General features: G+C 32.5%; 2 protein-coding genes and 1 long non-coding RNA gene across 3 annotated transcripts; all 3 read right to left on the bottom strand.

Moving 5' to 3' along the window:
- Positions 1-12,225: 12,225 nt before the first annotated feature.
- On the bottom strand, positions 12,226-12,799 carry LOC120126010. The gene is made up of 3 exons (XR_005516420.1): positions 12,750-12,799; positions 12,535-12,572; positions 12,226-12,461 (listed from the first exon to the last, which is right to left on the bottom strand). It is a non-coding gene; the product is annotated as an uncharacterized LOC120126010 (long non-coding RNA).
- Positions 12,800-13,188: 389 nt separating this feature from the next.
- LOC120126206 (receptor kinase-like protein Xa21) lies at positions 13,189-13,668 on the bottom strand. Its single transcript, XM_039144463.1, has one exon. It carries the CDS (start codon positions 13,666-13,668, stop codon positions 13,189-13,191), a length of 480 nt encoding a protein of 159 aa, XP_039000394.1.
- Positions 13,669-13,671: 3 nt separating this feature from the next.
- On the bottom strand, positions 13,672-14,711 carry LOC120126205 (receptor-like protein kinase 2). Its single transcript, XM_039144462.1, has 2 exons — positions 14,438-14,711; positions 13,672-14,318 (listed from the first exon to the last, which is right to left on the bottom strand). The coding sequence occupies exons 1-2, from the start codon at positions 14,709-14,711 to the stop codon at positions 13,672-13,674; spliced, it is 921 nt and encodes a 306-aa protein (XP_039000393.1).
- Positions 14,712-24,259: the final 9,548 nt, after the last annotated feature.

Raw genomic sequence — 24,259 nt, 5'->3', positions numbered from 1 at the left:
AAAAGAAACTACGTGATTACATTACATGAACGAAGCTATGAGCTTATATGAATATGTGATATGTTTATATGAATATGTGAAAAGATAAAAGATAACGCCCATGATATGAGTCATGAGAGCTATAGGTATAGTTGGCATGCAAAGAGTCGAGGGTTACTTATGTCTTTCGAGACATATGGATAATTTACCTATGTCCTTTGGGACATATGGAAAGTTACCTATGTTCTTTGAAACATATGGATAGTGGTCATTCGGGACATAATGATCCTTCGAGAAATAATGGTCCTTCGAGACATAATGGTCCTTCGAGACATAATGGTCCTTCGAGACATAATGGTCAATCGAGACAAATATTCAGTGCCCCTAGTGGGAATTTATACGAGCTGTGGTGACAACATATGTGTGCACAACCTCATAGTACTCGAATACCTTGAGTTCTCAGTAATGTACATGGGCTTATAAAAGATGTTAAAGGATTTGTATGATTGTATGTTATCAATTTTTGTTTGTAGTGAATCATATATGCACAAAAACTAATAAAGAGAAAATCTTAAATATAATTTATGTAACATATATATATGATGTGTGATATGAATTGTATGAAATGATATATGTGTGTTATGAGTTATTACATATGTTATAAGAATGAGTTATAAGATATATGATAAAAGCATAAGAGATTATACGAACAAGAGATAAGAAATATGAATAATAATAGTGTATAATATGATAGAAACGTAAATGATGACATATATGTATGTTTTATTGTATGAAAAGTATATGAGTTGTATGGTTATGGTAGCATAAAATAGTCATGCATGGTTGGTGAATATAAATTACATTAGATGTTTTCATGCCTCACTAAGTCATTGACTTAGCGTGTGAGTGTTTCATACGCAGGTTACGAAAAGTGAAAGAGAAGCTATGAGGAGCAAGACAGGTCAGCATCTCTCTTACAAAGTTCAAGTCAGAAAAGTAATGCTTAATATTTATTTTGTATTTTAGATATAGTTGGCATGTAATATAATGATTTGAATTATATACTCTCTGATAAATTTGTAAACTTTTATTTTGAAATAATATGAAGTTTTCTTTAACGGAAAATTTTCATTATTTTGAACAATTAAAGGTTTTAAAAGTTAATGTGACACCACGGACTCGGATCCGGGTCGGATACGGGTTGGGGGTGTTACATGTCATCCACATATAATAGCAATATAACAAAATCATTATCACCAAACCTCTTGAAATAAGCACAAGGATTTGTATTAAGTCTGTTGTATCCAAGGCAGATAATGAATGAATCAAATCTCTTATAGCAAAATCTTTGCGCCTGCTTTAGACCGTACAGAGATTTTTTCAACCTGCAAACCAAGTTCTTCTTTTCTTTTTCTTCAAAACCTTCAAGCTGGAGCATGTAAATCTCTTCTTCAAGATTTCCATAAAGAAAAGTTGTTTTAACATCTAGCTGCTCTAGATGTAAGTTCAATGTAGCACACATTACCAAAACTACTCGAACTGTTGTTAGTCGAACCACAGGAGAAAAGATTTCATTGAAATCAATACCTTCATTTTGAGCATATCTGTAACATCCGCAATACCGGGTTAGTGACCAAATTGTAAAGTTTCAGAATTTGGTGACTAAAGTAGAAGAATGAAATAGTTTAATGATTATTGGATATATATGATGAAGGTTATTTAGTAATTATTAAAGGAAATAAAGGGCAAAAGGGTCAATTGACCAAGAAATGAATTAAAAATGGGATTGGTAAGGATAAATACACGTGGAAAGGGAGAGAATTCTCCAGAGTTCTCTTATCCTTTCTTCTTCTTCTTCACGTGGAAGCCAAGAGCAAAGGTAAGTTCGATTTAGCTGTTGATTTCTTGAAAGCTTTAAGTTGGATTTGAGTCTTTGGGGGTTATATAAGCTTAAGAAAAGCTTATATAAGTTTAAAAACCAAAGAGAGAGAATTAGAAAGGAATTTCTATTAAGGGTTTATTAATGAACTTTTATTATAAAAAGGTTTTTGAAGTTCCAAGGATGAATTTGACTTGTCAAGGGTAATTAAGAAGTTAGAAGCAATATAATTGATTTTGGAACATGTTGAAAATTTAGTGTAATTTTTTAATTACATATGGAGAATAGGATTTTGATGTTAAGGAGGTGATTAATGAATAAAAATGAGTTTGAATATGTGTATGTGAGTTGAGAACATGATAAGAGATGAAAGATGAAGCATTTGAGTAGATTTTTGGGATTAAAATTGAATTCTGAGCTATGTGCATCGATGCACATTCAAGGTGCACCGATGCATCAAGGGTAAATCTCTAGAAATTATTCAGTGTGTATCGATGCACATGGAGTGCATCGATGCACCCATTAAAATGGAAACATCGAATGCGATTAGTGCATCAATGCATAAGGAGTGCATCGATGCATCCCCTAAAATACAAACATCGAATGGGATTTATGCACCGATGCATAGATAGTGCATCGATGCACCCGTCTAGTGATGCATCGATACATGGGGTAGTGCATCGATGCATGCTTCTATTAAAAGTTGAAAATAGCTTTCTTTTTATCCTTTGGAGTGATAGTTTAGAATATATCAATTGGATACTGATATGTATCAATGTATGATTATGTAGATATCGAACATGAACAAGTTTCGGAACGATTATCAAGTTAAGATTCGATCGAAAGAAAAGAAATCATAAAAGTGGATCGAACTTAATGAGTCCAATGTGAGTGCATATGCATTAGTATATGATGTGTGGGGAAAAGACTCGCGATGAGTCTACTGCCAATATTTGATTACATGATTTTATGAATGTTAATATGGGTGATATGATTATTATTTATGCATGAATATAGTCATAGGTGTAACATGTGATATAAGATATAAGCTAAAGAATTATAGGATATGAGATAAGACAGACATATGTGGTTATAAGAAACATGATATGAAAAATAGGAGAAAAGGAAATTGTAATATGTGAAAGTGAACTATATATATATAGGAATATGAGAAATGATATAAGATATATGACATGATCTATATGATTACATGAATATGCAATATGTGATACATGTGATATGATATGAAATATATGGTTACACATACACGTGGTATGTGATAGAAGAGAAAGAACAAGTGATATGAAATGTTATAGATGATATTGCCCATGTTATGTGATATGAGAGCTAGGGGTATAGTTGGCATGCCAAGAGTCGAGGGTATACCTATGTTCTACGGAATATATGGACAGTTTTACCTATGTCTTTCGAGATATATGGACAGTATACCTATGTTCTAAGGAACATATGGACAGTTTACCTAGGTTTTTTGGGACCTATGGACAGTTGCCAAGGTTCTTTATGACCTCTGGATAGTTACCGGGGTCTTTGTGACCTCTGGATAGGTCCTTCGGGACATTTATATGAGCTGTGGTGACAGTATAGTGGTGCACAACCTCAATAGACTCACATATCTACAGTTCTCATAGGTGCACATGGGCTAACAAGAGATAACTTTGAATGTAATGTATGTGATGTATATATGTGTTTTGTGATATGAATTATATGATATGATATATGTGTGTTAGTGATTATTGTATATGCTATAAGATATATGATATGAGCTTAATTGATCATATAAACAAGAGAATAGAAATATGAAAGGTGATAATAATGATAGGAAACAAGATAATTATATGTATGTGTGGATTATATATATATATATATATATATATATATATATATATATATATATATATATGAATATATGAAAGGTGCATAGTAGGAATTATTATATGTATATGTGGGTGTGATGCTTGTATGTGATATGTTAGTAGAAATTGTTCAAGCATGATTACGAGTTAGAGTTTATTATATGTTTTATGCCTCACTAAGTCAACGACTTAGCGTGTGATTGTTTCACACGTAGGTTACAGAAGTGAGAAGAGTAAAGAGCTAAGAGGAGCAAGACAGGTCAGCATTTTTTCTTACAAAGTCTCATATCAGAAAAGATATGATTTAAATGTGTATGGTTAATCTGAATATAGTTGGCATGTACTAATTGAGTGAGTTGTATAGGCTCTGATCGATTTTTGGTTATTTTGGTAAATTTATATAAATAAACAGATTTTATTTAATGAAAGTTTTGAATTTTCTTTGAATTTTGTCAAGAGTCAAAGTTTGAAAAGTCAATGTGACACCTCAGACTCGTATTCGGGTCGGATACGGGTTGAGGGTGTTACAATATCCTTTGACCACCAGTCTTGCACGATACCTCTCAACTTGATCGTCACCATTTCGCTTGATTTTGAAGACCCATTTGTTACCAATTGGATTCCTTTGTTGTGATAGTGGCACAAGGTCCGATGTATTATTTTTATGAAGGGCTTCGATTACTTCTTGCATCGCCATCATCCATAGTGAAACATCTGAGTTTTTTATTGCCTCCTGGAATGTTGAAGGCTCATCGTCCTCTGTTAAAAGACAGTATGCAATATTTCCTTCTATAACATAATCTGAGTGCCAATTGGGACGTCTTCTCACACGATCTGATTGACGAGTTGTTGGAGCTTCAGAACTCTCTGGTTCTTTTTCATCATGTGTTGGTTCTGCTTCAGAAGAATCTCCTTGTTCAAACTCTTTTTCCACATGTATATGCGTAGTCTCTGGCTTTTCAGTGCTATCATCATCTTCTTTTCTTTGTAGTTTATCTTCTACAAAGATAACGTCCCTGCTGATGATCACTTTGCGGGCAGTGGGATCCCACAAGCGATACCCCTTTACACCATCAGCATACACCAAGAATTTACATTTCCTGGATTTTGGATCAAACTTTGAAATTTCTTAGGAGTTGTACATCACATACACAATACTTCCAAATACATGGAGGTTTGAATAATCAGCTGGTTTACTAGTCCACATCTCCATTGGTGTCTTCAGCTCTATTGCAGTTGACAGAGCTTGATTCACCAAATAACAGACGGTATTGACTTCTTTTGCCCAAAATGATTTTTCTAGGCCTACAGCCCTCAGCATTGCTCTTGTTCTTTCTAACAAGGTCCTGTTCATTTGTTCTGTCACTCTATTTTGTTGAGGAGTGTTCACCACTGTGAACTATCTTTTGATGCCTTCTTTCCTGCAAAAGTCATCAAATTCTTCACTTGTGTATTCTTCTCCATTATCTATTCTGAAACACTTGATCTTATTCCAGAACCAAGTTCCACCCACGCTTTGAAGTTTTTGAAAGTTGAAAACACATCTGACTTCTTCTTAATAAGGTAAACCAATATCTCCTAGAGTAGTCATCAATAAATGAGACAAAGTATTTTGCTCCACCTAGGGATGTAACTGGTGCTTGCCATACATCAGAGTGAACCAATTCTAGAACACTTTTACCTCTAGAATTTGATGTGTTGAATTTCGACCGGTGCTACTTACTTGTTATGCCTATAAGTAGCTTTTGCTCTACAAGGACTTTCATTCCTTGTTCTGACATGTGTCCCAGTTTCTGATGACATAGCATTGCAGAATCTGAACTATATGAGGCAACAGAGGCTTCTACTTCTAGAAAAGTCTCTCCCTTCAGCATGTACAAGTTTGTTGCTATCTTTTTACCTTTCATCACCAAAGCGCTCCATAGAACACCTTCATGATTCCTTTCTGTGTTTCAATCTTGCTTGCATTATTATCCAACAATCCGTAGGATAATAAATTTTTCTTCAGGGCTTTCACGTGCCGCACATCTCGAACAACTTTAATTGTTCCATCATACATCTTCAATTTGATGGTTCCCACACCAACTATCTCTAATGTATGATCATTGCAACTATACACAGATCCTACTAAGACAGGTTCATAATGATGGAACCATTCTCTTCTTAAGGTCATGTGATATGTTGCTCCCGAATCAATGAGTCATATATCTGCAAATCTTTTTCTGCCTTCCACGGTGGTTGACGCTTCACAACATAGAATATCTCCATCATCTGAAGTGTTTGTGATATTGCCTTATGGATTGGAGTTTTATTTAGACTCTAACAATCCTTCTTCAAGTGACCCTTCTTTCTACAGTTGTAGCATTTTAAATTCTTCTTTCTTCTCAAATTTGATCTACCATGTTTGTGATTGCTGCTTTGGTCACGTTCTGTTGATCTCCCTCTCATCATTGTCAACGCTTCTGCTTGTTGCAGATTTACTTATCTATCTTCCTTATTTTTGCGCCGATTTTCTTCTTGTAGAACAGCAGCTGCAACGTCATCAAAGACTAGACTGGTGACATTACTATTTATCAAGTTGATGATGAGTTGATCATACGAATTAGGTAGACTTTGAAGTAGAAGTTTAGCACGTTCTTGTTCTCATATTGTACAGCTTAAGGATGTAAACTGAGAAAATAAAGTGTTCAGTGTGTTTAAGTGCTCCGTCACTGAAGTAGATTCTGGCATCCGTAGAGTTTACAATTTCCTCTTAAGGAAAATTTTATTGTGCAATGATGTGGCCTTGTACAGTTTGGTGAGATGATTTCATATCTCCTTAGATGTCTTCTTCTCCTCGATGCTTGACAACACTTCATCTGCTAATGATAGATGAAAGTTTGCCATAGCATTATCGTCCATCTCGTTTCATTTGCTTTCATCTGTGAAATCTACCAGCCTTTCATTGATAGTTACTAGACAACCGTCTTTCCTCAGGATGGCTTTCATCTTCAATTTCCACAATGAGAAATTTCTCTCATTGAATTTTTCAATATCAAATTTCATTTCCATAGCTTCTATTACGGATAGCTCCCACTATTTCACTATCGTGAATAGTTCTCTGAAACCTTCAAAGAATAGGTAATACCTTCTTACTTTCTTATGTTGGAGGATCCACCTTTTGGTGGCAACCATAAAGACAATAAGTAGATATTACACACTCAAATCTAGCTCTGATGCCAATTGTTGCGGAATACACCTATCGGACAGAGCAAAATCTCAACTGATAATTTGAGAAAATAAAAATGAAGATAAAGAAGACAGAAATTTTACGTGGAAAACCCCTAAATAATATAGGGTAAAAACCACGGGCAAAGGTAGAAGAATTTCACTATGAGAAAATAGGAATTACAAATTCTCTCGGTCTAATAAGGAGAAAACAATAAAAATTCTCTCTTGATAAAAAGGAGAAAACAACTCTCAAGAAACTCTCTATATTCTCTAGTATTGGGAGAAAGCTAGAATGATTTGGGATGGTTTTGAAGCTAAATGGGATATGGTATTTATAGTTGAAGGTTAAAGATTGATCTTGTAAATATCCTAAAGTACAGGGACTAAATTGCAATTATGCCTTGCTAATTTTCAACAATTTGGTGCTGCCTAATTTTTAATTTAGTCGTCGGCTGCCATGTTTAATTTTCCAGCCACCCCATTTGCTTTAACTTTCAACAATGAGTCTAATCTTAAATATTTAGTATTTATATATGGCGTAAACTATGCATTTAGTATCTAACTATTTGTTGTGATCCGTTTTAATATCTAAACTTTCAATTTTTTAAAAAGCATACTTAATGTTTAATTTTTTATTCATTTTCTTACCCCGCAGTTAAAAACTTAACGGAACTTTTACATGTGACATTTTTAATGTTTAAATTACATCATTCACCACTTAATTATCTTCTCACTCCTGTTTTAGTCATCAACTTTCGCATGATATTTTTTATTAATTTATTAATATATAATTAAAATAAAATAATAATTTTGAAAGTTAGAGTGAATAAATAAGGAGTAATTTAAAAGTTAGGTAATTAAGTTAAAAAATAAACTTCGATGACCAAAATAGCAGTGAGATGATAGTTGAGTGAAGAATGATATAATTTACCCATAAAAAAGTGTCAAGTTGTAACAATTCTGTCAAATTATTAACAATGAGTACTAAAACGAAATAAACACTAAACATTAGACATGATTTTGAAAAAAAATAAAAAATTTAAGTATCAAAATTGATAGTTTAGATACTAAATGTGTAATTTATCCTTATGTATTTTATTCGTATAGTATAATAATATCACATAGAATACTATTAAATATACAATTCAAATTTTCAAATCCCCATTTCCTACTAAAAGTTGCGTAGCCAATCATTTAGGATATACATTTTCCCTCTCTCCCAATATTTTCTAAAAAAAAGTTGAACATTGACAAGTTCTCCATATTGAAAGAGAATAGGAGATTACTTTTCTAGTTGAAAACCCTTTACAAAGGGTAACACTGCTGTCCTTTAAAAAAAATGGTTGGTGTTGATCGATGTGTACCTCCTTTATTTTTCTAAAGCTATGCAAAATGCTTCTTGTTTATCTGAACCTTGAGGATCAGTATCTACTTCACAATAAACCATGAATCCTACTCAAATTTCACTCCTTTTCTTCTATATAACGTTCGGACACTGTGGTAATCCCATTTATTTCCAAAAGAACAATCAAAATGTTGGGTATGGATATATATATATATTAATATTTTTAATGGGTAATGATATATTTAATTTTTAAAATTTATATTTTTATGTATTTGATCCTTATTTTTTATATCAAATTTAACCCTTAACAGCTAGAAATAAAATAAAATTTAACATTCAATCTTTTTCAAAAAAAAAATTATTTTTTAACGAAAATTCTAGTTAAAATGTTAAGTTTTTAAGAATCTAACATGATATCTTACATATATTCCACAAGTACTTTTTACAAAGATTATTTCCCAATATCTGTTACAGAATCTAAATTATTTGTTGATGTCACAAATAAGACAAAGAATATCATATTAACATAAATAATCGTAGGCCAACACATAATGCGTAAAGACAATAAATTGTTAATCGTTGTAACAGAAAACAAAACTGCAACTCCTAAACTTGAAATAAAAAAGAAGTAAAGAATCGACGGGTTGAATCAAGTGATAAGTAAAAAAGTAATTTTTAACCTCTTATCAGTGAGAGATTATATCGTGTGTAGACTCTCACTTTCGATCAAACATGAATACAAGCATTCGATTTTCAATTTTGAACCTTTAATTTAATTTAAATTTATTTCAACTATTTACTTTTTGATTTTATATCTAAGGTTAATATTAATAATAAATAAATTTATTTTTAATTATACTTTTATATACGAAGTAATATTTTAATTAACTTATACTTTCGTAGGTACTACATCCCGCTCCAACAAAATTTAAAGGCTTAAATACAAAAAAAGGTGCTCAATATATGTTTTTGGTTCTAGTTTGGTGTCTAACGTTTTTTTTTTATTCTAGTTTGGTGCTTAACGTTTCATTTAGTGACTCAGTTTGGGTCAAGTCGTGACGAACCGTTAATTTCGACCGTTAAATGTCACCTGATATATTTTTTAATATTAAAAGTAATTTCTAAAAATAAAAAAATAATTAAAATAAAAAATAATTTTTTTCCCTCTCTTCACCTTTCTCTTTCCCCGCTTCACCAAAGGTAACAAATCCCACCAGTAAGGTATCACCATTTACAGTGTCACAATACCAAGAACTAGAGTAAAACCCCCTCTTCTTCTTCTTCTTCTTCTTCTTCTTCTCTCTCCCTCCCTCCCTCCCTCCCTCATGTTCTAAGATTTGTTTCCCTATTCAGAAGAGTTTTGTTTTGATTTGAGGAATTTTTTTTTCACTATGTTGTTGTTTTCTAGTTTCAAAAATTATAATTTTTTTTATGTATTGATCTATTTATTTTTAAAACCATATAGATTTGTTTTTGGATTTTTTTAAAAATGGTTTCCTTTTTAAAGGGGGTTTTATTGTTTATTTTGTATGGATGAATGGATATTTGATATTTCATTCATGCTTTTAGTTTCAAATGCCGAGAAATATTCCTTAAATTAATTGACTTTGAATAGTTGTTTGGTTTGTGGGATAAGGTCTTTATTTGTGCGTTAAAATCACACCTTTTTTTTCATTCTCAAATTTCTTAGAGAAATTCCACCCATAAAAAATATTTTTGTGTTTCAAATTCTTTACCTTGTTCTTTTTTTTCTTTTAGGTTTCTTATAATGACATTACCTTCTTCATAGATTAGTTTTATAAATTTCTTTTACTTTTGGAATAGTTTCTTTCAAAATATTCTTCTAAGGTGATACCAAATCCTTTTCTTTTTTGTTAATGTCTTAATCATCAAGTATTATATCACTTCCTTTTTACACTTTTTATTCATATTCTGATATTTGTGATTATATAATTTTCTAACATTATTGCTATTATCTATCAATGATTTTTTCTTCATGTTTATGAATTTGGTGGTTGAGCTTGAATAGATTGTAATTTTGTGAAGAATTAGCTGTTCATTGAGTTTGTCTTTAATGGAGTTCAATCTACAACTGCAAATTCCAATTTCTTGATTCATACTTTAAATTTCATTTCAATCACCTTTGTTTTGGTTTGATTGGAGATAAAATTTGTGTCACCAAAAGTTTAATATTTGTAACAAAATTACTAAGTGTGCGTTTGGTTCACGGAATGTAGGATTACCAGTGGAAATAAAAGATTACCAAGGAATAGGATTAATAGAATGTTGTATTTTGTGTTTGGTTAGTTTAGAAGGAATGTAAGATTACCGTGTTTGATTAAAGGAATAAAAGATTATTAGAATGTATATTTGACCAAATTGTCCTTATTATATATTTATTTTTTTAACAAGTTGGAAAATATTTATATATTTTCTTTAAAAAATTTAAATTCATAAAATTTATATTTTTTTACAAAATTGAAAATATAAAAAGGTTTAATGAAAGGGTAAAATTTTATTTTAACCCTTGAACTTCATATAAAATTTTAATTATAGATTTTTTTTGTAAATCTAAAATAGTTTAAGGATAAATTTGTAATTTAACATTCGTAGAATTTTTATTATTCAATGACAAAATAAGAATATTTTTGAAAAAAAATTAAGGGCGTTTTAGTCCAAAACGCCGGTAATCCAACAATACCTAAGGAAAGGGAGGTAATGACATTTCCGATAATATACCCAAAAAAAATCCACTACTGGTAGTTTAAGATTATAGGGAATCATATTCCCAGCTAACCAAACGGGGAAATGTGGATTCCATTCCCATGGGAATCTCATATTCCCCCAACCAAACACACCCTAATAGTCATTATTAATTTGTCAATAAAAACTTTTATTTTTGTAGTGATACTTGTAACGTAATTTAAGACTGTCACAAGTATACTATTATAAAATGATAAATTTATTAGTGAAAAAAATGTTATTGTTACAATTATAAGTAATAATAATAGTGACACTTAATATGTTATAACTATTACATCGTTTCCTGTTAAAAAAATTTGATGTCAATTCAAGCATTTTATCAGTAATCAAATAAAAGCATGACACAACTATTTACTTCAATAATGATAAATAATTGTCGTTATAAATCACCAACTAAGACTAGTAGACAAAATGTTCTCCTCACAATTATGAATACAATAAGCGACTACTTAATATATTGTCACTATTGCAATTTTTTTTTGTGAAAAATAAGTTGACGTCAATTCGACCATTCTGTTAATAACTAATTGATAATGACAATTTGCTTTGGTCACAATAAAACATTATTAATCACGAATTACTTGTGATAAACTTTAAAATTATCACAATTATTATCTAAAGAGTGACCAAATAAAATAAGTCACAATTACTCATTTCAAAAGTGGTAAAAAATAATTCGTCATAAATAACATATTTTTTGTGACAGAATTTTTTAATGTCATAATTAAATGGTCACTAAAAATCTTAGTTGTTGTAATGGTCACTAGTTCCATCCCATATGAACCGCCGGACTATAGCCTCTATTTGCTCGCAAACTGTTATTAAATTAGTCTAATAATAATAATAATAATAATAATAATAATAATAATAATAATAATAATAATAATTTGTTAGAGCATATAATCATAATAATTTTAATTATTATTATATTTTTAAATCATATAATAGTTATGTTAGATGATTTTATTTTTCTATTTAAATTAGTCTAATCGTTAATATCTTTTTAGATTCGTAACTGAATCTTGTGCCGATTCTGATTATGATCCTAATTATTATCTGATCCAGGGAAATAATATATGATAATATTAAAAAGTAGGAATAAGATGTATATAAATAAAGCTAAAGTAGCTTGATAACTTACCATTAAACTAACAGTTGTCCCTTTGTTGAACTCGTCTGGTATCCATTAAAAACTTAGCTCTGATCTTCTTTAGCTTCGAAACGATCTCTTTCATCTCAAGCCTCTCATCCGGTGATTCTGCTGAACAGTCCAAACCAACTTGCAAAATGGATAAGGCACACTTGTTGGCTGCTGCATGTTCTCTCCCAATAGTGCTCTGCAAATTGGCGTCTACAACTTGATTTAAGGGAGATGATATTGACTCTTTTACCCAACTCTTCAAACTTCTTTCTCCGGCGAATATTTCACCAGTGGGTTTTTTTCTTGTGATGATTCCCATCATAAGAATACCAAAACTATACACATCTCCTTTTGTCGAAACAATTCCTTCTGTTCCATACACTGTATAAATTTATAATAGCTTCATGAATATTCAATGGAAAAGAAATGTTTTATATATGCATGTTAAAATGGAATTCAATGGGTCTAAAATTTAAGTTTGATCCCTAGCCTGCTTATCCATGTGCAACACTTGCATTATATATATAAAAAAAAACTTTGTTTAATTAGAAGTATCACCTGGTGCCAGATACCCAATTGTTGCTATAGTCAGGGTTTGTATCATTGAATCCTTTTTCACATAAGAGTTTTGCAATGCCAAAATCACTCAAACGTGCAACCATATCTTCATCTAATATAACATTGCTGGATTTTATATCACAATGAACCACCGGTGTCACACTACCGTGATGGAGATATTCCAGCGCCGATGCAACATCTATCATTATGTTCAACCTTTGTAGGATATCCAGAAAATGGTTGGTGGAATACAACCATTTATCAAGACTCCCATTAGGCATGAATTCAAGGACTAAAGCTTTGAAATCGAGATCATTAGAGCAACTACAGATGATTTTGATTAAATTCCGTTGACGGGTGTTGCGGAGAACATCACATTCAACATCGAAGCACTTAAAAGCTCTTTCTAACTCCAACTTGAAGACTTGTACTGCAAATATCATCCCAAGAGATTCCCTTGGTACACAGAATCATAATTCCCATTACAAAGCAATTTTGTTTCATTGAATCCATCAGTAGCTTGATGAAGCTCATGGTACGAAATTCGTCTCCATGTTCCTAAAGGTAGAAAGTCTTCCTCTGATGTTAATCTGGCCTTCCTCTTCCTACATCTCAAGATATTGATAATTAGATCTATCATAAAAATAAGCGCCACATATTTTATGAGCTTAGCCTTGGAGTTCTTGAGAGGTTCAGTTTCGCAGCTTGGAAGATGAAGTTGAGGTGCACCACACAATGCTTCGTTCCCCTGAAATGATTCGATCGAGAAGTTTCCAAATGATCCTCCTTCAGGAATTTCTCCATAAAGTCTATTGAAAGAGACATTGAAAGATTTGAGATAACAAAGTTTCTCTAAAGATTTTGGAATCTGTCCCGATAGATTATCTCTTGACAAGTCCAAGAACTCCAAATTCAACATGTCTCAAAATGACTCGGTAATAGAACCCGTGAGTCTATTATTGGATAAGGAAAACAGAGTGAGGTCTTTGAGATCTGCAATCCCAGTTGGGATATAACTCGAGAAATGATTGCTCGACAAATCCATACTAACCAAAGCCTTCCACTCTCCAATGTCTATCGGAAGAGGACCACTTAGAGAGTTTGAAGACGAGTTCAAGATGAGGAGATTGATAAGCGTTGTCAAGGTTGAAGGTATTGAGGAAGAAAACATATTGGAGCCCAGCAAGAGGTTCCTCAGGGAAATGAGGTCACCTAAACAAGCAGGTACGAGTCCGGAAAAGTTGTTACTTGTCAAGTAAGCCAGATTGTTTAGATGGCATAACTCCGATGGGATGGATCCGTCTAGCTTATTGTACGAAAGAGAGAGACTCTGCAGGTCTTTTAATGCTCCAATTGTAGCAGGAATTATTTCCGTCAACTTATTTCCAGCTAGCTCGATGTTTATCAAGCGACTTAAGTTGCCAATATCACTAGGGATGCCATCCCTGATGTTGCAAACATCTGCAGAGAACTCCACGAGAGAACCTGAGAGATTCCCTACCAAACCTGGGAGCTTACCACCAATCAATGTGTTGTCGCCGAGGCCCAACGTTTCCAATACTCTACAGTCTGTCCAAGAAGAGAGAACTCATTCCTGAGGAAGTTAAGTCATTATCCGCCAGGTTTAGCGTCTTTAACTTTCTTAGATTGCCCAGATTGTTATGAATGGGCCCTGTAAAGTTAATTACTTGGCATGTCAAGAAGAGTAAGCTGAGAGGCATTGGAAATAGACACTGGGAATGGACCGACCAATTGATTTCCTCCGAGGTATAATTGTTCCAGCCAAAGTCCCATGTTTGATGGAAGATGGCCAGGCAGCTGATTCAAAGATAAAGCAATGATCGATAGAGTTGAAACATTAAATACTGCGGGAGGAATAATACCAGCAATATTGTTATCTGCCAAGTTCAAGAATTCTAGATTCTTTAGGTTGCCAATATCACCTGGTATGGTAACTACCATAAATTTTATCAAACAAATATGTTAGACATGCGGGGAATAAATGAGTTAAATTTTGATGTATTTTTATAAAGTAAATGAAAATGTATGAAATTATATATTTTTAATATATCAAATATGAATTTAAATAAAATATTATTTGAATAAGTATATTTCGCCAATGATCTAATTGTTTATCTTTGTTCCATCATTTTTCTGTAACTCGTGAATTCTAGATCCACTAAAAATGCTCCCCTGCCTTTACTTGTAATCCCTATAAAATTGTATTTTATATAGCTCTTGCAAATATTGAAATACATGAGATTGCTCTAAACGGAACTTTTTTTGCTTTAAAGAATGAAAAATTAATATAGAAAAGGGCAAATTATACTTGTGATTATTAGGGGAGGATATTAATTTGATTAACCATCTTTTAATTTTGGGATAAATTACACCATTCCTCACTGAACTTTACTCTCTCTCCTATTCTACTTATTTTACTTTTAATTTTTTTAATTTACTCACTGAACTTTCGAATTGTTCTTGCTTTGATAATTTTGAATTACTTTAATATTATTTTCCTATGACGTGACATTTTTAAAAATAATTTAAAATATAAACTAAAATCAGAAGGTGATAGAATGCCACCGACGGTTGTCGTAGACGGTGGTCGTTCGGTCTCAAATTTCATGAGTCGCTTCGCATCGACACCTAAGTCTGAATCTGAGCTTCATTTTATCAGAAATTACTCTGAAGTCCACGAATTGGAGATCGAAAGTGAGGAAGCTGAAATGTTTTGATCGATATTCACGAGTTTTTGGATATTTTTCGATGAAACAACTACTAGATCCGGACTCAAAGGGTCGAGGCAAATGGACCAATAAATTTTGAGACTGAACGACCACTATCTACGGCGGCCGATTGTGTTCGACGGTTGCATCCGACCTCCTTATCTTTTTATTTTATATTTTTAATTATTTTATATTAAATAATAATAAAAAATGTCATATCTTACGAAAATAATAATAAAATAATTTAGAGTTATCAAAACAAGAGAAATTCAAAAGTTCGGTGAGTAAATTAAAAAAATTGAAAGTACAATGACTAAAATATAAGAGAGAGTAAAGTTAAGTGAGGAATTGTATATTTTACCCTTAATTTTATCAATCAAACTAATAAATTATATTAAATCAAGTCATGTGTCGTTAACATTAGTTTGAGGAAATGATTTCATAATTAATAAAATTGATATAATTATATATTTGATCGTTATTACGTACACATTATATCAATTTAGTTTTAATTTAAATTTAATTCGATAAATTTAATCATTCAATCAGATGTTTATATACGTTACTAGTTACACATATAATGATATGTGTCATGACTAGATTGGATAGTTTTATAATTTTATTTTATTTAATTGAATAAATTTTCCTATATTGAAGCAGGCGTTGAGGTTGTTCAAACATATTGTTGGTAAGGTGGGACATCCTAACCACTATGCCGGATCCCTTATTTGATTTATGAATTACAATATTTATGTATATTTTATAATATAGTTAATGGCAGAAAACAAGAGTGGCCCAATGAAGACTTAAACATGGGCCACTTGGGGAGTACGAGAACACCCGAATCACTTATATAGAGAGGTGAGATCGAGTTACACAATATAAAATTAAAAAGTTTTACATTAATTTAATATCGTTATATAAGTGAAAATAGACGTTGTCATAATCGATTTTCGTTCGGGCACGAAATTTTACTTGGCGAAAAAAATAAATGATTTTGATTTAGAATATTTTAGGAGTCACCATTGACCTTTTTGGTTTAGGTAGGACAAATACCTAAAAATAATCTTTTAAAATAGTTTTTAAGAAAACATAATTTAAAAGATAAGCTGATATTCGTTTAATCAAAAATTTATTTTTTTAATAATAAAAAGGATTCGTGGTCGATTACGTTTGGGGAAGGGTTAGCACCCCCACAACGCCCAAGATTGATACTTTATTAATTTTAAATTTTCTTTATTATTGGAAATTTAAAAATTCAAAAATATATTTAATTTATAATCATGTTATTTCAAATTTATTAATATAAGAAAATCTATTAATTTATATATATAAATAATATATTTATTTATTTAGAAATATCAGAAAAGGGCTTCTAGGTGCTTTAAGACAGTTCTTTTCTTAATATAAAAAATAAATAAATATTAAAAATAGATATATTTTATAAAAGTAAGACATTTATTTATTTAAGAATATCAGAAAATGGACATCCAGTTGCTTTAAGACTGACCTTTCTTAATATTGAAAAATAAATATATATTTAAAATATAATTATTTTTCATAGAAAATAATTTAAATAATATGTATTTTCTGGTTTTTATAAGTAAGATATTTATTTAATTTTTAAAATACCAGAATAGGACATCTAGTTGCTTTAAGACTACCATTTTCTTCGATATTTGAAAAATAAATAAATATTATTAATTAAACAAATATATATATATATATATATATATATATATATATATATATATATATATATATATTTATATGACTAATATAATAAAATAATAATAATTAAAGTAATCAATTAAACATATTGGAATTGAAATGACAATAATACAAATTAAATTGCAATTAAATAGTGACTAAAACATATAAAATTAAAGTAATAGGATTAAAATATAAAATATTAAAATTTACAGCCCTTATTTATAGTATTATAAAAATATAATTACTAATTGTGTAATTAACCCTAATTATTAATAGGTTATTAAAATAATAATTATTAAAATTAAAGGCTCTAACTCGAATAATAAAAAGTGAGAGTGATAATAATGTAATTTAGCCTTATTTAATTAATTCGGGTTAAAATAATGATTACTAAACTGTAAGGGACTAAATTAGGTATTTACCCTAAATATATATAAATATGAGTAATGACTAAATTATAAATTAACTAAAATTATAAGGCCGAATTAAAATAACCAGGAATTGCTTTTAGTGACTAAATTTAAGAATTACAGAACTATAAGGGTTGTAGAAAGGGTTTATCCTTTCTGAAATTACACAGATACCCCTCCCCAAAACGACGTCGTTTAGAGAGGGGTATAAAAACCCAAAATCCGGCCCCTAAGGGCCAAGCTTCCTCATTTCTGTTTTCTCATTCTCTATCTTAAAGAGAGATATGAGAAATCTCCCTCTGCCCTCTCTCTAAATTATCTCCGGCCGATAGTCGTGCTCCGGGCCGATCACCACCGTCGGCCACCGTTCACGGTGGCCGGAGTTATGAAAATTAGCCCAAACCGTAGATCTTTACGTCCTAAGGTTGAATACAGCCTCTATTTATCCTAAAAACCCTTAGAATTTCCTAGATTTAGGATTTTACCTTCGAAATCCGAAGGTTTCCGGTGATGTTTCGAGTGCCTCCGATGACAAAGTAAACTCTCTCCTCTCTTCTCTTTTCCTCTTTTTTTATACTGGTTCGTCGTTGACTGGGATCATTGGTAGTTTGATATGTTTGTCTCGGTATTTGGGTTGCTCTCTTCGTCGTTCTCTCCTTGCTGTTCGTATCCTCCTTTTTTTTATTTTACAGGTGGTGGTGGCTTTTATAGCCACCATGGTGCTCGTTATGGACCGATCTTAGAGGGGTTTCTCGGTGAGTCACCGAACTATGTGGTGACTCACCATATAGCAGCTGTCATGGATGGTCGGTGTAGAGATTCTGGAGGCTTCGTCGAGGCGTGGCAGCTGTTTCTGGAATCACCTGGCAGTAGAGCGTCGGCAACGAGCGACGCCGCCGCCACGTGGACATTCTGGAAGCAGCGGTAACTAGATGATATCCTAGGGTTATGAAACCCTAGGGCTTCATGTTGGACTCCTGTGGACCGTTGGATGTCTCAGATCCAACGGCTGAAATTGGCTGGCGGCTATGAAGAAGATAAAACCCTAACTAGGTTTAGGGTTTATTATTAGGTTTTGGCCAGTCTGGGTTATAATTGGGCCTGCAATGTATTAAAATCATTTATTTATTTAATAATAATAATAAAATATAATAATAATATTAAAACAAAATAATAATAATAAATAAAACAAATGAAATAAAAAAACTAGTGTCTTCAGCTGCCTCTCTTTGTTCATTCTTGTGTTAACGAGAATAGGGAAAAGACGAAAAGACAATAAGTTTTTTTTCATTTGACTTCACTTGATTATGATGGAAATGTTGAACAAGTTCTTCTTCTTTGGGATTAGTTCTTCTCATTATGAACTTTTCCACCGGGGATGAAAATTTATCTACTTCTATGATGTAATCTATCAAAAAGTTGAACAAATTCTTCTCATTATGAACTTCTTCTTCTTTTTCAAATGAGTTCTTCTCATTATGAACACTTCTGGAAATGTTGATCTATCTCATTCTGTGATAGAGTCATGCAAAAGGTTGAACAAGTTCTTCTCATTATGAACTTCTTCTTCATCTTCAGATAAGTTCTTCTTATTATGAACTTTCTCTGGAAAAGTTGATGCTGATCTATCTCCTTCTGTGATAGAGTCATGCAAAGGTTGAACAAGTTCTTCTCATTATGAACTTCTTCTCATTCTTTAGATTAGTTCTTCTCATTATGAACTCTAACTGGCAATGCTGATCCATCGAGTGATGAATTCAAGCAAAATGTTGAACAAGTTCTTCTCATTATGAACTTCTTCTTCCTTCTTCAAATAAGTTCTTCTCATTATGAACTCTTCCGGAAATGTTGATCCATCAAGTGATGAATTCAAGCAAAAGATTGAACAAATTCTTCTCATTATGAACTTCTTCTTCCTTCTTCAGATGAGTTCTTTTCATTATGAACTCTTTCGGAAATGTTGATCCATTGAGTGATGGATGCAAATCTTTGCTAAAATCTTTGAAATTCCTTTGTAGTGTAGCAATTTATGCTATACTTTTGAAGAACCATTTGATCAACTTGTATCTTTGTGTCTTCTTTGTTTCATGAAAGTCTTAGAAGAAATATTTCATTTATGGGTTCTTGCCGTAATCAGAACTATGACCTTGATGCCCCATTTTATTGTGGATAAAACCTACTTTCTTCATCTGGACTTGTGTAGAAATCCAATAAAGCTTTCATCTTTGAAAAGAGAATTTATCATATTTGAAGATAGAATCTATCATCTTTGAAAAGTGTAGATGTAGATATGCCTGACTCAGCAGGGATTAATTAAGATAGTATATTCTGTTCTGATTTGACTCTTAAAACATATCACAAGGAGGATTTATCCTAATTCATTTCATGTCTCCACATCTAATTGGATCTTGAGCAAAGCAATTTGGACCATATCATGTCAAGATGCTTAAAAACAAACTGTCGTTCAACCTTAGTTGGCTCCACTAGTTTCTTGTTGTTAAAAATTTCAGCTTCCCTTCTGTGGAAAGAAATCTTCATCATATATCACTTCAAAGCTTGGTGTTGAAGAAGACAGACTTCATCCTAGATCCATAAATGAAAACCATATGATCACAATATTGGTTCAACGCCATAATCACTGGTTCATAAGATATTTGACAACACATTTATCTTTTCTTGTGGCTTCTGCACACATTTCTGGTCAATGAAGCTCTTTGCATAGTGTTCAAAGCTTTTGTATAATGTCACAAGACCACTTGAGAACAAAACTCAATAGGAAGACAAGTGAGATATTGGCGTGTTCCATAACCAAAAAGTTGGTCAAATTCATAAAATATGTTAGTGCTGAATTGAATAAGAGATACCAACTGATCTTGATATCGTCTCGGGCAAGTGTGATACCGATCACTTTTCTTCCATAGTGTGTATTGTAGGAAGTAGAAACACATTAGCTATATGAGCCATGTACAAAACGATATCCATGGAATTCTTTCCGCTGGGGATGAAACGCACATGATAAAACCAAATGGATGAAAACTCAGTTCAACCTAGCTGGCAATGATAACCCCAATAACAATGGGAATAAGGATAAAATTCAAACAAGAACTGATGTGTAAAACAGCTTCGTAACCTCAACAGTATGGCTGAAATTAATTTCCAGGAATCTCAAAGAAATATTTCCAATCATCACTGACACACAAAAGACCAAGTTCAAAGCCGATATCTTGAGGAACTGTTCCCGGGATCAAGTAGTCTGCCTAGGGACCATCTTTATCCATGCAACCATGATGTTGTTTAACAAAGAACACGTTGTCATGTGACATTTGGTTAAGAAGATTGGGTATTTGAAACCACACTTGCTGATAAAATATTTGTTCAACAACAGGACCCTAATGCAACTGCCTGATGAACGAAGCAATTATGTATAGTCAGCTCGACTGCTACTGTTTCTCCATTTTTTATTCTTCATACATTTATGTTTCATTGGAAATATTTGCTTAAGTTAATGATCTTTCCATAAGATGATAGGGATCTTTAGCATGTCCCAACATTGGCTAATTCAAACAATCAAAATATATCAATATTCCTGATTCTGATTGAAAGGGGCTTTCAGCTGGCCCCAGCATTGACTTCTTGTTAATCTAAGCTTTCAAAATGCCCCAAATATTTATACTGACGTGAGCTTTCAAAATGCCCCCATGAATCATTTATGTCTAAAATAGGCTTTTGAGATGCCCCAACATTTTGTTTATTATTCACTCTCAATGTCTGTTTGACTGGAATATCATGATCCCTACGAGGTCCAATTTTGACAATGCACTGTTATGGATACCTGTGGCTTTATTGGTGCCTCAAATCTATTTATCTTGAATACACTCATTCTGATGTCACTAATCAATAGTTGTAAAGTAATTTGAGGAATTTTCTTCACGTTGTCACAAACTTAAGAATCGATTATTCAGACGGAGATGTATGAGATATGTGCCTCTTTTAAATGAGGTTCCCATTGGATCTGGAGGGATCTAGTCAGACAGAGTGGTATAAATCGCTTGGTAATTCATTCCAGGCTGACATAGTGAACCTTGTTTTCAATGAAGGATATTTCTGGAATATACTTTTCTGTGGAACATGTTGATTATGATAACTACTGATCTGATTATGAAGCGATCTTTCAGGGTGGCTTCAAAGATATTGATAGTTCTTCTGATACAGAGGAAATCCTAAATTCTGATTCTGATGAGGAAAATAAATTGTTATACTTGACGAAAATGGGGTACTCAGAGATTGAGGCTTCAATAGCCATGGAGAGATGTGGTTCGAATTCATTAATTACAGAGTTGAAAGATTTTATATGTGCTTCTCAAATGGCTAAGGTTGCGATAAGAAACCATTATGTAATGACCCCAATAACAAGGAAAGACGATACTCGGGCTATGATCTTTGGAAAAGGAAAGATCAGATGAAGCTTGAAAAGAAGCTTCTTAATGAAGACGATCATGTTAATTTTTCAAATTTAATGATTGGTTTTGGGGTTTCTACCGAACCAGATCAGATAACTCAAAGAAAACTTCTAGAAGATGTTATTGGGCCTCTTTATTTCTACTTCGAGAACGTGGCACTTGCTCCAGTTGGTGTTTGGACTGAAATGTCACGGTACTTGTACGATGTAGAGCCAGAATTTGTAGATTCGAAGTATTGTTGTATTGCTGCACGGAAAAGAGCTATATTCATAATCTGCCAATTGAGAACATATTTCCTCTTATTTCGCTTCCTCCATGCACCATACATGATGCTTTTCCAAAAAATGATGGCCTTCCTCGGATCCAAGAACAAAGTTGAACTGCTTAAAAACATGTATAGGTAGTGCCAAATCGACAGAAAGGATCTGTAAGGCTCTTGCAGCTTATGACGATGAGCCTTCTTCGAGTGTCCAGAAATATGTTCTTGATGAGTGCCGAAAATGAAATCTAGTATGGGTTGGAAGGAATAAAGTTGTTCCATTTGAACCTGATGAGGTGGAAATTCTTCTAGGTTTCCCTAAAAACCATACACGAGGAGGAGGATCTGCTAGAGACATGTTCCCCGGTGGTATCAATGTCCTGTCTTTTTTCTCTGGGATCAATGATGCAGAGGTTGCCTTCTACTGTCCTGGCATACCTTTGAAAGCAAATGTGCAAGAACTGAATGGCGATCAAATGGAGAAATTAATAAGTAGATTTGGTGAATCCGACCTTGTTGTTGGCGGCATCCAGTGTAACAACCTTACCGGAAGACATAAACATTATCAGGATGAACTAGAAGATTTTTGTTGGTGCATTTTCTTGCAATGACTGCTACAACGACTGTTTCTTCTGCTGCTTCAAGATAGACACCTCCATATCCCACTCTTTCCGAACCATGGAAAGGTTTAGTTGAAATGGGCTATAAGTGTAGAATCTGTTCTAATGTCTTATTTTATGCCATAAGTTCTCAATTTCATATTCAGCAATCTTTTGAAGGATATAATGAATATAATCCTGACAAGGAAAATGATCGACATGGAAGAAGTAGCAATGATGTACCAAGACTTGAGCCAGTATCAAGGTATAACCAGAGTGCAAGTGGTGACTTGTTCATTCCCATAATACACTTAATGGGACTTATGACTCTGTGATTGGAGAATCTGCTAGAGACATGGATTGGTGGCTGGGGAAAATAATTTGTCTGGTGATACTTATCGCCCTCAGCATAAGATAAGTGATAATCTTTTTTGATGGATTGCTAATGATGTCACATGAGAGCGTTACAAGTTCAATTCTCCAGACTTTCTAGCTTTTTGGACCACTTGCTTTCAAGAAAGTGCAATGATTCATCATTCTGGTCTCGTTTTTTCTACAATAGAGGTAGAATAAACAACAACTTGCTTCAATGACCTTCCTTATTTGAGACTATCCTGTTTGAAAATGTTTTTCTTTCTTTCTTTATCGAAGAATGAAAGAATTTTGTAAAATGTTGCCTATCACAAGTTCACAGTAAAATCAAATCATAAGCATGAATTCAAAGAATATTAAAAGAATCAACAACTCAATAATGTTTGAGAATTATAACTCTTTGACAAGTATCAAAATTTGGTTTAGTTTCAGGATTGCTTTCCTATTTTCTATGGTTACATCTATTTAAGATGTCACTCATCTCTCACTCTTTGTGAACTTTGTCACATGCCTCACTTTGAGGATTTGGTATTTTAACTGGATACGTACAAAATGACGCAACTAGGATTGCCAATTACTAGACCTTCCATTTCAATTCTCTGGAATCTTTCATTTAGACTCATCTAATCAAAGTAGTGCGAAAATATCGGTCTAAAAATGAAATTTCTGAGTGCTTGTGTGAAGTTGACTATAACAGGTGTTTCGTAATTCCCTTAGTCCATTTGTTAACACATTTTCCATTTTGGCTAGCTGAATTCAGCTTTATTGTATATAATAATATAATCACCTTTATCAGGTTAATTGAAACTTATCCATAAAGCCGGGGCGATTAACCAATTGCTCTAGAGGGACAGTTTTATTGCCTATAATAGTATAAATAGATTAGCTTAATATTATCCATAAAGCCGGGGCGATTAACCATTTGCTCTAGTGGGACAACTCAAGCTTTATTGTATATAATAATATAA

Source organism: Hibiscus syriacus, unplaced genomic scaffold (genome assembly GCF_006381635.1).
Source record: "Hibiscus syriacus cultivar Baekdansim isolate YM2019G1 unplaced genomic scaffold, ASM638163v2 tig00110450_pilon, whole genome shotgun sequence".
Lineage (NCBI taxonomy): Eukaryota > Viridiplantae > Streptophyta > Magnoliopsida > Malvales > Malvaceae > Hibiscus > Hibiscus syriacus.
Note: the sequence above shows the minus strand (reverse complement) of the source record. Positions and strands in the feature narration are given on the sequence as shown.